Consider the following 18,116-nt stretch of genomic DNA (forward strand, 5'->3'; position numbering starts at 1 on the left):
GGTAAACGTGGGTACCAATCTATTTACGTACCTACAAATGTGTAGGGGCCCATAAACAAGTTTTGGAGCATCAAAGCACTTCAAAGGGTCTAGGACCAAGTATGGCAATCCTATGGGAAAGCAAATGGCCTTTAAGAATTATGACCACCATGACTCCTAGAGAGCCCAAGAGTATGGTTGAGAAAGGATCATAGCACAACCAAATCTAGATGACAAAAGTATTTGAAAGGGCCTAGGACCAAGTTGTGATCCTAAAGAAGAACACGTGCTAGAAAGAATCCGTGAAAGCTATGGGATGAGAGAGAGAGAGAGAGAGAGAGATTGTTTTATATATTATAAAGCTAAGCAATAGATCCATCTATCAATAATTATTCGAAAATAAAGAATATAATTGAGTTTTTGTTGGATTCACTAAGTATTCTTTAATGTTGGAAGGTAAATTTTTGTTTATAAAAATTGTTTTCCCTTCTATTTAATTCACATCTAGCATATATAATATTTCCATCAATTTAATAAATAACTTTCTCAAACCAAATTCACGCGTATCTAGTCTTTTAATCCATTCTAACAAAACAATTTCTCAAATTCCTGAAAAGTAACAATGGAAGAAAACTTTAAAGGTATCTAAAAGAAAAGAAAAGAAAATATTATTGCATGCTAAAGCAAAAGCATTGAGTTCGTACATCAATAAAACACTTACCTAATCAATGCATCAACTTATTGCTTAGATAGATTCACATAATTGCCTTACTATAGTCTTAAATTTCAATACAATACATCATAATGACGGGATGCAATATAAGGGGTTCATAGCCTTAAACTACCGTGAGTTCAAACCCTTCAATTATTGGTCTCATGTTACGTGTGTTACAAAACCTCATCATAGTCACAATCATAACCCACATGGGGTAGAAATTTTGTGGAAAATGGTATATTGATACTTGCAAGGCTAGACAAAGTAAGGATTTTTGGGGTCCTTTAGTACTCTTCTCCTACCTCTTCAGTTAAATAGCATTATGAAGAATGCATGGCCAATAGAAGGAGAAACTCTAATATAAAAAGAAATACAAATAAAAAATAAAAAATCCTATTTTCCAGTATGGACAATTAACATTTTCCATTATGAACAATAACTAGAACACTTGGTGGCATGGCCTATAGTAAAACCCAAAGCAAAAATGTCCAATGGATAATTTATCAAAAAAATTCATCAACATTACAGCCTTCAGGTTGTCTTTGAGATTTAAGGGATTTGAAATGAATAATAAACCCACTAAACTTGATATTCTGTTGAAAGCTTGTTTAGGAGTGTAAAACTTTTAACATACATCTATTAAATCATAGCGTGCCAATTAGCATAAATCCATAGGAAAAAATGGAGCCACCATGCTATAACTTCAAACTTGTATGAGCAACATTGCAATGTCTCATCCAAACTGTCCAATTTCAATGTTATACAACAAGCCATTCCCATAATCAGTACATCTATCGCATCAACACACCAATGTTCCATAACTTCATATCCAAAGAACCCCAAAGTAATATATATAACCTAGTGATAACGAAACAAGATACAAATTGCCTTTTTATGCATCACAGCTAGTTATCGGAATTTCTAGGTGTAAACATTGTGAAGATAACTTCGCGGAGGATTGTTGATGAATAATTAGAGATTTTATGTGGGTTTTGATGAAACTCACCAAAGAGAACTTAATGCAACTTCAATATGCTAAACACCCCAGTAATACAGAGAGAGATTTTGACACAATCTGTGATATGCCCTTGGGAATTCAACTTCAAAAGCGCCAAGTCAGATCTATGTTTAAAAAAAGAAACCGTACATGACAACTGGATGACTCCATTGATCTATTTTGATTGCTGACTTGAATCACTTTGGGAAAAGAAAGAGACACATGAATGTAGAGAACATCTGCAATACCATGTAACATATGTTTAGTGAAAAACAAAAGAGTAATCCATGGAAGAAAATTGGTTGACTTCATTACGTCCACAAGTCCTTTAGCAACAGCTTTAGAAAGCAACATTTTGATTTATTTCCTGCCCCTCATCACAAAGTCGTGCTTCAACAAGTTTGCGCGTAGAAGCATGGCTCTTGTTTCCTTTTCAAATTCAGAGCCAGTCTGAAGAACTCGCTGGAAAGTCCCGTTCCTCTGATCAGCATGGCGTGCATGAAGAATCTTATTATGTGAATCAATTCGTGCCTGTACCATATTATGGCTATGTTAGACAAGAAATAGAAATTGACAAAAAACACTGGACGACTAGGCACACCTGAATTTGGTTTTCCATTATCAAAGCTGCAAGCTCTTTCTCCAAACCAGCTACAGTTGTCTTGAAAGCACCAGCCATTCGATTCAAATCCACAGATATGAAAGGAGTTGTATACTGAATGAGAGCCTTGTGACGAATTTGCTCGTACAATGTTTCAACATGATCATGAAGATGGATATCAAGCAGGAGATTGGTTTTCAGCTTTTGCAGGTAACCCAAGCATGAGGCATACCGGCTACAAACAATGATTGATCCATCAGATATTCACTTGCTTACGAATCTTTACCTCTATACACATTATTAAAGAGCAGAATGTTTTCCATCATTACTTTTCAATTTTGCATTTGTAATTTGTAGTATCTTATTCTTTTTGCTGCATTTAATTATGTCTGTTGTTTGTAGTTTGTTTTTTATGAAGGTATCACAAGAAAAGTGCATGTGAATCTCAATGTTTACTTTTGTATATATATTCTAAATAGGAGAATGTTTTGCAGCATCTCTTTCTACAGTTCCATATGCAATTTGAAACATCTATCTCATATGTCGTTTATTGCATTTAAATGTTTGGATATATTTTATAGTGATATCATACATTAGGCATGAAAGTCAAATCAAACTGTGGATGAATAGGAACTGCATGAATCAGACCACACAGCATAGTGACACCAATGAAATCTATACAGAATAGAGAGCCTACGCATGATTGCAGTAGGAGGACAATACAATGGAGATATAATCTCATATTGGGAGTGCCTTAACATTGTTTCAGTAGAAGAATGAATCAAAGGAGATATAATCTCGGCAAAGATATTCACAGCGACAAACATATTTTGTCCCTCTGATAAACCTCCAATCCACACAGAAATGCAGATACCAAAATCCATCATCTCAAATTCAGAACTCAACTTTTGATTGAACTGGCCATGATCCATTTCTATCTGCTGACCTTCTGTTTTGATGTAGAGGGACACTTGCTGAAACCACAGCCCATGAGGAAGCTATCCATCCCCTTTAGCAATACAGTGCTCTCAACAATCTCAAAAGAGTTCCTTTTGTATCAACACAACAATATCCAGCAGTTAGTGCACTAACACATTCTTATTGAGATACACATTTGGAGTCGGACCAAATATCTTCAGAATTCGCACCTTTATTCTGCAGATACTCTATGGCCACTAGTCTTGGCTTGTATTTATCCATATACCCATTAGCATTGTAATTGGTCTTACAGATCCACTTAGTCCTGATGCCCTTCTTCTCTAGAATATAAATCAGGACATGATAATTTAAGTGCCATATTCCAATCGCCACCAAGAAGGGTGTGTGTAGTTAATTAAACAGAGAGAATTTTTACTACCGCATGGTAATTCCCATTCTTAGAATTAAGAGCCATACTCAAATCACCACCAAGAAGGGTGACACATGTGTGATTATTTTCACAGAGAGAATTTTTACTACAGCATGGTAACCCCACTTCTTAGAAAGGAGACATGTTCACAATGATATGTTTATTTGGTCCCATAGGTCAAATTTGGTCTCCTCGTGGATGATAAATATTCTATTTAATACCCTACCCTTTGGCAACCAGTTTTGACTTGTATTAGTCCATATACCCACCTAGATCATTTCAAGTATTGAAGTTGGAACAAATGTTAAATAATCTCCACCCGTATGCTGCACATATGAGCCACTAGTCATGCCTGGTACTTATCCACATACCCATCAGCACTGTACTTGGTCTTACAGACCCACTTCGTCCTGGTGGCCTTCTTCTCCAGATTATGAACTAGGGCCAGATTTGATTATCCGGCATGTTTTCCAGCTCGGACTACTAGTTTTCTTCCAACCATTTCTCTTCATTGTTCCCTCCACCGAACCTGAGCTCCACATGACCTTCATGGATATCTACTATCAAATGGGCATAATCTTTGCAATTGGACCATTCTAGATTATAGCTGAAAAACATTTACACAACACTTGCGGCTGCACATCTTCAGATCAGCGCCATAAGATTTCTTTATAAAATAGCCTCTTTTGGAGGCTATTTGAAACTTCTGGTGATGTCAACCACAATGTTAACAAGAGTAGTCTCACTCCTTTGATTCCTCCCTTTCAGTGCTCCGTTGTGTTTGACGGGTATATATATAGTAATCATTTGCCCGTGATTCCTTCTATAGCTAATTGACTCACCAGGCTGACTCAAAAGGAATCTCTCCTTACATCTGTTTGAGGACCTTACAACGAAGGCATGAAGTGCTTTGACAACCTTAATTCGTACAACTAAGGTTGCCTTTTATACAAACTATTTAACAACTTCATTCTCTACTGCATTAACTCTACAACCACCCACTAAGCAGACCATGGTTACTGAAAATTTGTTGAGATTTAAGGAGACAATGAATTGTACCTTGCATAGAAATCATGAATAAGTTCACGGACCTCAGGTACTAACTCCAAAAAGTTCTTGAAATTTATATTATCAATGACTTTGCTCTGTGCACAAACAAATCAACTAGATTTATATTAGAGAAAAAATATATGGATCATAATTAAACACAAAAAAACAGTTGTACAGAAAATTGCAGACCTTCAGCTCTGCCCTATCAAAAGAAGCCAAAGCACAAAGGCCTCCATATGTTGCGACATCTTGAGGGGCTATTACTTCAGTGTAGGTCACACCAAGGTCAAAGCTGGTGTCAACAAACTGCAATAACATATACAATAATCTCTCCCTCCCTCCTTCCCAATGTAGATAAATTATTGTCTCAACATTGAAATAATCATTGTTCTCGTGTCAACTTTGAAGAGCACAAAATGTCATGTTTAAAACGGTATTGGTGTGGATGCCAAAGACTAGTTCACCTGGTACTCCGTTGTATGGGTCAACAATGGAGATCGAAAATTTATAATTTTGTGAGGAAATGATGGAATGAAAAATCCCTGATTCCTAGTGGGTTATTACACTTACATGGGTTTTGATCTGCTTCAATTTGATGTATATAAAACAGATCTTCCTTGTAAGAATGATCAACATAAAAAAGCCAAAGAAAAATGTTTTCTTTTACCTTTCTTGCAGCCATCTTGTACTTCTTACTCTCCAAATATGCCAGACCTGCATCCACCCGGAGTTTCGCAATGACCTGGGGTTCCTGGCTGTCTGGCGTCTGATCAGCCTTTGTGACATAATTGGAAACATGTGCAAAATGCCCCAGGTCAATTGCCACAAGTATGACATTGAGGCACATTGAAATGATATGCTTAGAAGTAGTGCAATAATCACGTGTCCGGACAAAGCATTTGAAAGCTTGTTGCAGATCACCACGTGCATAGTGAAAATCCCCCAAGTCATTATATCCCATTCGAATGCTTTCCTTGATCAAGTTTGTCTATGAAACCAAAAACAAATAGAATAAAAAGCTGTTTAGATGGCTATAATTGCAGTCTAATGGTCCTTTGGAAGACTCGGTAAACTAAAACATTTTGCATATAGAAAGAGAAAAGTTATAATCCATTTCAAGTCGAACCAAGCTATACACACAGCATGATATGTTAACTTGCTTTCTAGAAGCCCTGCTATATGATATAAGAGCATCCACTCGATAAAAATTTGAAGTGTTACTAACTTTAAGATAAGATATTCAACAATAAATTAAAATAGAACACATTTTCATATTAAAATAAGAGTGAACGTAATGCCTATGCAATATAGTTATTAAAAAATATTATTGTGTTGTGAGTGAACTGTTTTTGGAATGGATGAACAAAAGATATCACAATGCATATAAATGTTTTTTTTCTCTAGTTAAAGAAACTAGAAATTAAGTTGTTGCTTTGAAAAATAACTAAGTGGAATGACACACATACATTTCATAATGTGTACAAAATATGTGAATATTGTCATATTCCCAGGATGGTGAGCACAGTAATTAAATATTACCTAAATGAGAATTGGTCGATGAAAAGGTGGATTGTTGTCTTTAAGATACAATATGCTAGAATCAATTAAAATAAAACAAATTTTCATATTAAATTAGGACTATAAGATATGCCTATACGAGAAATGAGTGAGAAATAAGCTTATTAAAAATTGTTAGAATGAGAAACACGCTTATTATAATGTATAAGTGAAAGTTTTTGGAATGGGTGAGCATTACATAATAAATTCTTCAATGAGGGGCATGCATTCAATTCGTTATAAAATTGGACTGGCAGTCGAAGGGCATGGTCGAATTCTGTTCACATAGTTCATTTTCCAAATAATCGTGCATTCTCAAACAAATTATTGCTCCTGGAAAACCATTTCCACTTATTTGCTACAGATATTTAACATTGCACTTACACATCATTGAGGACAAGAGAGACATTTCCCACTTGATTATGAATGTAGAAAGAAATCAAGTTTCCGAGAGGGAAGTCAAAAAATTTCTTTGCTCTCCTAAGGTTTTGTGTTCAAAGTTTATCAAGTTGTGCTTATTGAAGGTTAGTTTCCCAAAGGTGGTAAGGTAGGATGGTTAAACTTTTGGGTCAATTGGTGTTGGTGTTTTAGCTTGGCCTTTCTGCCTCCTGATCATATGTAAAGTGTCTGAGAAAAGATACCAGAGCTGTTCTTTAACAAGAAATGTACACAACCTTAGAAACAATTCTTTAACAACACATCAGGATTCAACAACAAGGGTATGGATCCCATGAAGAATCCCTTGAATAGAAAAGGCAAAGAGAAGAAGTCAAAATAGCACCTTGTAACCATTGAGTTCACTCTCAAGCCGATCCAAACGTTGGGCTGCACGGCGATCGACAGCATCTACCCACTCCTGATCAACAGTGTAGGACGGGCCAAGGCGGCCATTGATCCTCTCGCAGACGTCCTTATACAGGGAAGTGCTCTCACCCTTGCGGATCTCATCATATGCCATGCGCAGTGCCTCCAGCTCCATGGCCTGGTTGTGGCAGTGATTGGCAATGAAGAACAGGCGCATGATCTTGGTACGACCCTTATACAAGCCTGCATAGGCCTCCATATCCATCTGGTCCCCGCCCACCGACGCCACCGATGCGGGCCCATTCCGTTGTGGCGGCTCTAAGTCCTCCTCTTCTTCAGGGGAGGAGGAAGACTCCATGGAAGGCTCGTCGTCTCCATCTTTCGGCTTGCGATGATCCCCTGAGGAAGCAGGTGGGGGGGGGGGAGGAGGATCCATGGCCTCCATGTCATCGTCTGAGAATATCATCGCTGCCTGTGTCTGTGTGGGCGCCTGCCTGCCTGTGCCTAAACCTCTATGGAGCTTAGCATTAGAATTTAGGATCATATTGATATGCTTTACCAAAATACCTACAAAATGTAAGGTTTGTCGTGGGGGGGGCAATCGGCAACTCGGAGACCCAATATGTCTCGTTGTTTGTCTATCTGTTCAGGAAATTACACAAACTTCCTTATAAACCAAATTAGCGAGAGCACGAAGTAACAGTGGAAATAAGTCGCACATGACTTTGATCACGGAGTTCGGCCAATTGCTCCTACGTCTCCAGAACTATTGCGGATCATTTGACTCGAGGGAGATAATATACAAATGTGTTCTCTCTGCTTCTCTACTTTGTATAGTATCTACAAATGAGAGCTTATGGGTATATATCTAGTCTTCAAAATAACATGGGTTGGTGAAATTAAGGCAAGAAATTAGGCAATGGTTCTCTACTTTTAACCAAAAATGGTTGGGGCTCATTTCCTTAACAATCTTGCACTTGAAGACTGATATCAATTTGTCTTCACACCTCAATCTATGTAGCAAATCTTTCTGGCCTTCCTACTCTTGCAAGCCAATTGAAGTTGAACACAACTTCAATTTGTAGGTAGTTATTGTCTTTGTCAACATATCCACCACATTATTGCTTCCCTGGATTTTCTTCAATGTTAACACCTCATCTTCCAATAAAGACCTGATGAAGTGATAATTAAGTCCAATATGCTTGGGTCTAGAATGAAATGTTGAATGTTTCACCAAGTGTATTGCACTCTTAACTATCACAAAGTAGAACATCCCGACTCAGTTAACAAAACTTGAATCCATATAATCTCTTTACTAGCTTCAATCATTACTACATATACTCAGCCTCTATGATGGATACAGTGACAATATTTGTAACCATGACATCCAACTAGCATCTATAATTCCAACAATGAATATATCATCAGTTATGGTTCTTGAGTCATAAACATTAACTCAAAACTTTGCATCTAGTATGTAACCTTGTACTTTTAACTCACCCTTAGCCGAAATCCACGCCTTTCTTCTACTAAAAGCCCTTCACCACAATGCGAGCTTTATACCTTGGTGGATTTCCACCATCTCCTAGTTTTAGTTTATACACCCACTTATTTTGGATCGCCCTCTTTACTTTTGGCAACTCCATCAGCTCGTATGTGTGGTTCTCATGCAAGGAATCCATTTCTTCTTGGATGGCACTTACCCACTCTCTGATGTGGGTGTCCCTCTTAGCTTCCTCGAAGTTCTTCGGCTCCCCCTCGTCAGTTAGTAGCACGTACTCTTTGTCTGAATATCTTTGGGGGACCTTCAGATCTATTCCTTAGAGGGTATCTTCTTCCTCTTCTTTGGTTGGCTCTTCATCTGAATCAAAGTGGACTACTTCTTCTTCCTCTTCAAATCCAGCTCCCGACTGACCTTCGATTGATCTAGCTCCCTGTTCGAATCTGGTCGGCTCTCCTTTTTCTTCAGTCCGCATTCGACTTCCGACTGGTTGGGACGATTCACTCGTCTTCTCCTTCACCCATTCGATAATAGCGTTCTCCTCCATGAAGACTACGTCTCGATTCTGATTCACTTTCTTCTTGGTTAAATCCCATACTAAGTAACCGAACTCATCGTCGTCCTATCTCCAAAATATGCATGGCCGAGTCTTCGGGTTCAGTTTTCCCCTCTAGTCCTTTGCAACATGCACATAGACAGGACAATTGAACACCCTCAAATGCAGGTACGAAACGTCTTTGTCGGTTCACACCCTTGGTGGAGTATCTCCGCCCAAGGGTACTAAAGGTGATTTGTTTATCACATAGACTGTTGTTATCAACGCCTCAACCCAAAACGTCTTGGACAGTTTCGCATGTGCAAGCATACTTCAGACTCTCTCCATGATGGTCTGGTTCATCCTCTCGGCCAACTTGTTAAGCTTTACCATTTTCGGCACGATGTATTCAAGCCGAATTCCCTTCGATCAGTAGTACTCCTCAAACTGCCCTCGATATTCTCCTCCATTATCCACTCGAACTGCTTTCAACTTCCGGTGGGTCTCTCTTTTTGCCCTCACTTGGAACTCCTCGAAGACGAATAGTACCAGGTCCTTCGTCTTCATAATGGAAGCCCACATTTTCCGGCTACTAAGGCCTTTGGGTCGGTTATAGACTCTCTGTCCTTTTGATGAGTTTCTTCATTTAACAACCTTAACTTTACCGTCTCTAGGGATAAATGCTTCCCTTCCGGTCCGGCGTTGCCCAATGTGACAACCAACGTTTCCCAACTATCCGGAAGGGATCCTAGCAGCAATAGCGCCAATACCTTTTCAGCAAGAGGTACATCTAGAGAGGTGGTTTGGTTGATTAGTCTTTGGAAGGTATTCAGGTGCTTCGCCATACTTGAGGCATCCAGATACCTCAGTCTCACGATCTTTCGGAAAACTGAAACTCTGTTAACGGTGTTTTTGTTCTCGAACATGACGTCGATCTTCTTCCACGGGACAACCGCTTTTGTCTCTTCATTGAAACTGTTATATAGATTCATGTCTATAAAACATCTTATGTAAGCCGTCATCTTTAGATGCATAACCTCCTAGGTGAATGCATCAATCTTATCTAGCTTTTCATCTTCGAACCACATTGGCAGCTAGAAGTCTCTACACACCAACATATCCCTCATCTTCGACTTCCACACTAAATAGTAGGAGCCAGTTAGCTTGAACATTCCTCCAAGATGTTCGTTCATCGTTCTAATACTAGTTTGGCAGCTAGAAGTCTCTACACACCAACATATCCCTCATCTTCGACTTCTACACTAAATAGTTGGAGCCAGTTAGCTTGAACATTCCTCCAAGATGTTCGTTCATCAATCTTATCTAGCTTTTCATCTTTGAACCACATTGGCAGCTAGAAGTCTCTACACACCAACATATCCCTCATCTTCGACTTCCACACTAAATAGTTGGAGCTAGTTAGCTTGAACATTCCTCCAAGATGTTCGTTCATCGTTCTAATACTAGTTTGACGAGAATAATAAATGGCAACAACTAGTCAACACGTACAAATGAGAGACCCAAAGATCAAGACAACAAGAAAAAAAAAGTATAGAGTAACAATCGGCAACAATTCAGTTTGAACTGAACTGAACCGCGAAATCGCGGCTTAATGATTTTATTTTTATTTTTATTTAAAATTTAAAAAAATTTATAAAATTTATAAAATTGTTTTTAAACAATCTTTTCATTTTTAGACATTTTTCTCACATTTTAGGAACATCATTAAAAATTTAAAAATTTAAAAAAATGAAATATTTTAAATCTTAAAATTTGACGTAAGTTGAAAACCAAAGCTGAACCACGAAACCGCGGTTTTAACGATTTGAGAAAATTTTACTGGTTCGGTTTAACGGTTTTGTGGTTTGGTTCGTTCAGGTTTCAAAATGTTTAAATGGTTCAGTTTTGAGCCTCTCAAACCGAACTGAACCGTTGCCGATTGTTAGTATAGAGACACAAGATCTTTTAACGTGGAAACCTTGAACGGGAAAAACCACTAGAGTGCACAAACTCCAAACAAGTCACTATAGTAGGAGGAATACACTAGAGTCTCTAAGGCAACAACCTTAAGCTCCTCTTTGTCTAGCGGTAGTTACAGAGTTACAACTCTCACTCTCTGTCTCTCCTACTCTCTAGTTACACCCAACTTCTACATCAACCCAAAATGATCTGCCCTAGTTGTATTTGTACTAATACAACTTTTAGGGTTATTTACAAATATGGCCTAAATAGGCACGATAGAACCTATTTACAAAACTCGCCTTTTTCGGATGCCTCTCCGGATACCAATCCGGTCTTTCTTCTTCCTCAGAAGAACTGATCCGGCTTGTTCTCCTCCATTATTCGTTCCTCGAACTCTAGTCGAGCTCGTGCTCTTCTTTTCATCCGGAGGGACCTGTTAGGCACGATAGAACCTATTTACAAAACTCGCATTTTTCGGATGCCTCTCCAGATACCGATCCGGTCTTTCTTCTTCCTCAGAAGAACTAATCTGGCTCGTTCTCCTCCATTATTGGTTCCTCGGACTCTAGTCGAGCTCGTGCTCTTGTTCCCATCCAGAGGGACCTGTTTGCTAACATCAAAGAAGGCGCCACCTTGGGTTGGAACAATCTAGCCCGAATGGGTAGTTACACTCTACCATCTACTTTATTGTACCCTATAAATGTATATGCTCTTATAGATTGTGTGTGATGTTCTCTCTTGACAAGCCCCTCATTCTTTTCATGATAACTATTAGTATCAATGGTGAAACCTCAATGTCATGTGAAACTCCACAAAAGAATGTTTATGTTAAAACAAGGAGAACCTCCCAATCCTATTCAGAAATGTTTGCAATGAATAGAAAAAGTCTAAGTGGAAGAGAAGCTCAATATATGGATAGAAAACTCACCACAAAGCCAATTTGCCCACAAGTCATTTTATTCAAACCCACACGAGATTGTCTAAAATGTAAACATGGTTTTTTTTGTATCAGGCAATGATAATAACAATGTACTCTATGTATACAAAGATGGCACAACAATAAATTATCATGTCACAAGCATACACAAAGAACATTAAACTAAACCATCTTCTTGATGAGTAATATTACGGGCCTGATGCATACACACGAAGCACATGGATTTCTATCATGTGATCAGAACCATGCCGACATTTCAGCACACCAGCATGAGCCAAAACTAATTTATCAGTGAAAACCATTGAAAGATTGGTTTGCTTAATTTCTCTATCCACAATACTTGTATGAGATCATTTTAAAGATTAAAAACCTACTAAAAATCAAGCATTAATCGTGCAGGAATGAACTAATGGATGCATAGTACTTGGAAGGGTGGGGAACCAAAAGATCTTATAGAGATTGTTGGAAGAACCAAATTTGAATATGGGATAAACATTCCAAATGACATCCTAAGGCCATGCTTTTTCAATGGAAGACGATTCTTGGTAATGGAAGTTTCGGAATAAAGAAGAGAAATTACTAATGGCATGTATTTCTTATGTACAATGTCATATGAGCACTGTTCACATCTGCATTCATTTCACATGGGCTACAATCTAAGGATCATACCTTAGAGCCTACAAGGTACCAAGGTGCTAAACCACTTCAATCTTTCAAAACAAAGAATATCCACAGCAAGCAGAAAATACTACGTTGAGGCTGGTAAATAATCTAAATCACTTATTATTGTAGCAATTAGTGAGCATAAACATCACCTTTGCACAGCATCAACTTCATCTCATGTGTCACTGAACAATAGTTAAAACAGAAACTTGGCATTTAATATGTGTTAGAGATTTCTATAGTTTACATTCATGTTGACACAGTTTTTCTCATTGCACTGAAGTAGTCAGTATTACTTTATAGCATTTTGAATTTCGGTTGACACAAACAAGTGCAAGTGCAATAGGGAATAGAAACATATTTTCAACGACCATACTTCTGGAACTCCCATTCGCTATTATCTGGAAAACAGTCAAAGTAGGTGGTTTGCAAAACACTGGTAGAAGTACAAAAGTCCCTCGTAAATAATTCACACTTTTCTTACCTAGTGGACAAACTTGCCTTGTTTTTAGCCATCTGCTAATACAATGAAAGTGGAATGCATGATTGCACACTCCTGCAAAAACAAAAGATGATATTTCATGCCCATGCATATTGGCATATCCAACCCTTTTCACCAAATTGACATGAGCACATCCCTACCCCAAGCTACAGTGCATTCTTCACTTGTGGCACTCGCTTGATTAGCTTGACATTCTATGCCTGTACCAAAACGACAATAAATTATCTGAACCCATTGATAGTGTTCAATCTAAACACAATTAAATCTAGATTGCATCAACTTACATAGGTCCATGATATGATTCCGACAAATAGCACAATTGTCTACAACAATATCTGTACAGAAATTAAGACACACTTCATTAAATCTGTGAAGCAGTAACAGATTTTTAATCTATTTTCAGCAGTTTTTTGACCAGTGAAATCTTTTTAACAAGCTGAGATTCATCATATGATTTTCATCTGTTAAGAAATCAAAATGTAGGCAGGTTCAGTTATATAAAGATGATAACAAAGCATCACACAAGCCATGTGAAAATTGATAACAGATTGTTAATCTGGTAAATCTTCAAGTCGCAATATTTATTCAAAGCATGATGCTAATGCTTCATCTTTTCCTCCAATGTTCCTACCTCTTCAATCCCTTGTCAAACATAATAAAATTCTTACTTCAACCACGTAGAACTAATGACTGTAGCATTCACAACATAGAAGATGAGCGGGAGGGAGGGAGGTGACAGAAGTGAAATATAAAGGCAGTTTATAACATTTACAGGAATTCAAGAAGTGACTCAGAAAGAAAGAAAGAAAAAGGAAAAATGTGTATCCATTTCTGCAACAATATGAAAAAATAGCAAAAGATGTAAAAACCATTAGTTGAACATAAAAGGGAAAATAAATAAACGAATGGCAAGAGGGTTTGTGCATCAGTATGATGGCACATCCAGCCCTTGTGGCCATGGATATCCAGATGTATGTCTGGGAGTCGGCCAGCCACCTCCCAGATTAATGCGGTTGCAATAGTAGTCAAACTTAGATTTATGCTGAATCATTCTCCCAGATGTATGTTGGATTTTCCCAGATGCATGTTTTGGAATCAGCCAGCCACCTGTAATATTCCTAGATTAATGTGGTTGCAATAGTATTCAAACTTAGATTTACGCTGGGTTGTTCTCCATTTTGAGTGGAGGGCCTCCAACGTGATTGAGTAAAACCTTGAGTCTTGTTCTCCATTTCATTTATTTTCCTCTACATGCAAAACATAATATTCATCAAAATGGCATCTTACAAAACATTTCCAGACGTCTTAAACCCAGCTGCATGAATGCATCTAGTAAGCATCCAGTTTCCCATGCTGCCTTAAATCATGACAAAACTTCCATATTTCCTTTACTTCATTAAATGATCTTGATGAAACGTGCCTCTTCAAACATCAATTCCATATCACAAAGCTTGCACCATGCAACATCGAATGTTGTTGCTCTAACCAACATCTTTTTATGCACTCAAGACGCAAATATTCTCGAATTTATAGTACTGGGTTGTGCCAGCGTCCCTTCTCTTAGTTAGACACATGATCCAAGTGTGCTGATTAGGTCTGTTTATTCCAAGATATTTGAACCACTTCAATTGCAGAATTCATGTTATACTGCTAGCTGCTGCCTTTCAGATTTGGGAGTTCTTATTACCATGACTTTGATATTGATCACAGTTACTGCCAGGCCAGTTCATTCACAAAAAGAATGCGTCATAGCTAAACGCTTTTGTATATTGGCTTAGAATATGGCAAAATATGACATCACCTGCATAAATCAGATGCAATACTGTTCTCCAGGCGTTCTGGATGGTCTGTAGTTGGTTGATACATAAATTGAATAGAGCTCATGATAGAGAGCACCCTTCTTTCACTCCCATGGTGCTCATGGACTCTCTAGAAAAGCTTTCACTGGTCTTCAACATACATTTAATTTGCATGTATAAGCGCCAGATTTTTTTCATGATTCTCAGTCATTACTGCCTTATACTCAAAATATTTTATTTGCATCCTCAAAGCATGTTCATCATGGGTTTTAGTCTTTCATGTATAATTGTTCCACACAAAGCAAAATTCCAGCCAAGGAGGAATGTCTCTTAGCAGCTCTCAATGCTCCATTCAATATTTTTAAGACCTAAAATATCTTGAGTTTCTCAGTCAAGTTCATATTTTCCTTGTTTTTCTTTTGTGGATATTGTATCTCCTTGCTACTTGTGTCCATATATCACATGATTCCAGAATGGCAATCGATTTGTGTTTGGCCTGTTTTACTATTGATGTACCATGTATTATGTTATGTGGTGGCCCTTTTACATGTCTTCTATGCTAATGCCAATCCACTGTGCGTTCTGTACCTTCTGGCAATGCATTTCAAAAAGCAGCTACATATCCTCTATATTATATAGAACACGGTGACATATGCGCAATTCCTCTACTTGAATCAGTGCTAAGTAGCTTATTTTCCATTTCAACTTATATAAAGAATCTAAGGCATGGACTGGTTTGGGTTCCCAATGTAGGGGCAACTTTATGTTTACATTTATAGGTCTCAAATTCAATTTTGGAGTATCTATCCCAACTTTCGAAAGCAAAAGTTACCTATGAAACCAAAAGTGAGGTTATTAAAATGAGCTTAGATTTGGGGAAATTTGGACTTCTTCAAAAGAAGCACAGACATTCAGAATAACAGGAAAGAAATTCAAAATAACAATTGAGGCACTACAGTAGGTATCAGGAATCTATGCCACTGAATCAGCCTCTGCCTTTTGCCATTATGGACTTAATCTGGTTTAGTTAGAAAAATACTTGCAATGGAATCTTCACTCCTCACTTCCAGGCGATTGCCTTTTAAACCTTCTATTCATTCATCATTGAGTTCTGTTCGGAGTAGAATTAGATATGAATCTTCCTTTGAAGTGAGTCTCCTGACAAGGTTTCACCACTTTGTATTGAACCTTCCTGGTGTAGTACATGAGGTTGGGAGTACACAAAATTCATGAAAACTTTCAATGCTTAAGATGTGTTTACTTACATCTTCCACTGCTTCTTTCTTGACCCACATACTCTTAATAGTGGTGTGAACACGATTTTGCAGCCTAATTGCATTAGATATTCTTCCAGCAACCAAATCCCCTTCTTCTTATATCTCCTTCTTTCTCTGGAAAGATGGTTTTTATTTCCTGGACTCCTATTTTGACTCTCATCCATGATTACCTTTGGACACTTTTTATGAGTCAGTGACAAAGGAAAGGCCTTTCCATTATAGTAGGATTTTGTTTTTGTGAAAGAACCACATATTCTTATTATTCAATATAAATTTGAGTTTTCTGTGGTTCCATTTGTGCAAAGCAACTATTTTGTGGTTCCATTTTATCTAATTCCTCATCTGGAAAGAATCAATTTACTTCATATTGAGCTGCTTATAGATGTTTTTGATGCAAACCAGTTCATGATTGATCCTGGCCATATCCTAGTGATAAACCATGTTCTGATTTACACCATGCACCGGAGTTCAAACATCACTAATCTTAGTAATTTATTTGCAACCAGGCGAACTGTAGGGGATTGAACACACATGGCATTATAATACGTGCTCTACTATTTCCCTAAGAGTTTTTCCTGACATCACTTGCTAATATAAAAATGTCAATACAGTGAAGGATTGCATTTCTGATCAATGCTAGCTTAGATCCTTGATGTTATGATTCTGACAGGATTTCACGACCGAATCCAGAAAGGCAAACGTACAAATTTCCAACAAAGGAATCAAAGTGGCACAGTTATTTACAGAGATCCGTAGTCAGAACAAAAAATACAGTAGATTAAAGGGGGGATGAAGAGACGCACCCCATGCCCACAGAGCAACGGCGTTCCATTTCTTGATCTCGAAACGCTTGGGGCGCTTGATAGAACTACTAGTACTAGAGCTCGGTCCTGCAGGAGCAGCGGCCTCAGGTTCCATGGAGACGTCCCCCTCATTGTCGCCCATGCTCTCTTTCTTAGTCTTCTCTTCTCACTCTTTCTCTCTGCGTGTGCGTGTCTCTGTTTAACGGGTCGAAACCCTAAACAGAAAAAAAGAGCAAGACTCACAAGAGCAAACCAGACAAGCGAAGTAGCGAGCTTTAAAGATTATAATGGCCCTCGAGAGTAGTTAGTAGGCGAGTAGTGTCACTAGGGAGCAAAAACACTCACAAAAAGAATGGAAGATCGGGACAATATGAGTTCGCAAGATGACATTGCCATCAAACAAACTTCAATGATGTCTGAATTTATTGGCACCGAAGCGGTTAATCCCGTAGATTGATATTTTAATTAGTCATATGGACCGAGCCAATAAAACTTGGTGCACATTGGTGCTCTAACCAATTGCCATTCACATTCAAAAACACTCAGAGGTGCCTGCTCGAGGAAACACAATGTTTCGGTGCCTTTGAAAGGTGTTAGGCCGTCACGTCCACCTCCATCATCATCTAGTTCTCTCCACAACAACTAAAAGCATCTTAGCATGGATTTTCCTCGTCAATCATGTTTAGATGAGAGAAATCAAAGTTATATTGGGTCAAGGTAATGCTTTCATGTTTATGCCATATGACTCAAACCATTGTTGCATTTCGACATACCACCAATGATTTTCTTCATGTTCATCAAGTTGTTTTGATGACATAATTCCCAACTTCGAGGACATTTGTTTAGTGAACTCCTAAAGCCATTGCTCACTGATTGGAATAAAGCCTATATGATTGTTGGGGTTGCTCCCATCTTTGCCCCACTTATATCATGGGGCACAAATGCGTTGCTCCTTATATTGTAAGCAATAATTGAGAATAATGCCTCATTATCTTTCCATTTATTTGCTTTGTGGAGGGTAGGTGTGATAAGCTTATCAAACAACCACAATTCAGTTTTCTGCACTTGTGATTGAGTAGGTGCACA

At 38.1% G+C, this 18,116-nt stretch overlaps 2 protein-coding genes across 2 annotated transcripts; both read right to left on the reverse strand.

Moving 5' to 3' along the window:
• Positions 1–1,704: 1,704 nt before the first annotated feature.
• FUS6 (COP9 signalosome complex subunit 1) lies at positions 1,705–7,557 on the reverse strand. Its single transcript, XM_087327209.1, has 6 exons — positions 7,029–7,557; positions 5,358–5,678; positions 4,880–4,996; positions 4,700–4,785; positions 2,293–2,527; positions 1,705–2,222 (listed from the first exon to the last, which is right to left on the reverse strand). The coding sequence occupies exons 1-6, from the start codon at positions 7,515–7,517 to the stop codon at positions 2,052–2,054; spliced, it is 1,419 nt and encodes a 472-aa protein (XP_087183335.1). The 5' UTR covers positions 7,518–7,557; the 3' UTR covers positions 1,705–2,051.
• A 5,283-nt stretch (positions 7,558–12,840) lies between these two features.
• On the reverse strand, positions 12,841–17,278 carry LOC147858361 (uncharacterized). The gene is made up of 5 exons (XM_087327496.1): positions 17,031–17,278; positions 13,436–13,486; positions 13,292–13,351; positions 13,134–13,205; positions 12,841–13,050 (listed from the first exon to the last, which is right to left on the reverse strand). Exons 1-5 carry the CDS (start codon positions 17,170–17,172, stop codon positions 13,013–13,015), a joined length of 363 nt encoding a protein of 120 aa, XP_087183622.1. The 5' UTR covers positions 17,173–17,278; the 3' UTR covers positions 12,841–13,012.
• Between the last annotated feature and the right edge of the window lie 838 nt (positions 17,279–18,116).

Source organism: Azolla caroliniana, unplaced genomic scaffold (genome assembly GCF_043228905.1).
Source record: "Azolla caroliniana isolate FFs.n. ecotype wild unplaced genomic scaffold, voAzoCaro1.0.p SCAF_11, whole genome shotgun sequence".
Classification (NCBI taxonomy): domain Eukaryota; kingdom Viridiplantae; phylum Streptophyta; class Polypodiopsida; order Salviniales; family Salviniaceae; genus Azolla; species Azolla caroliniana.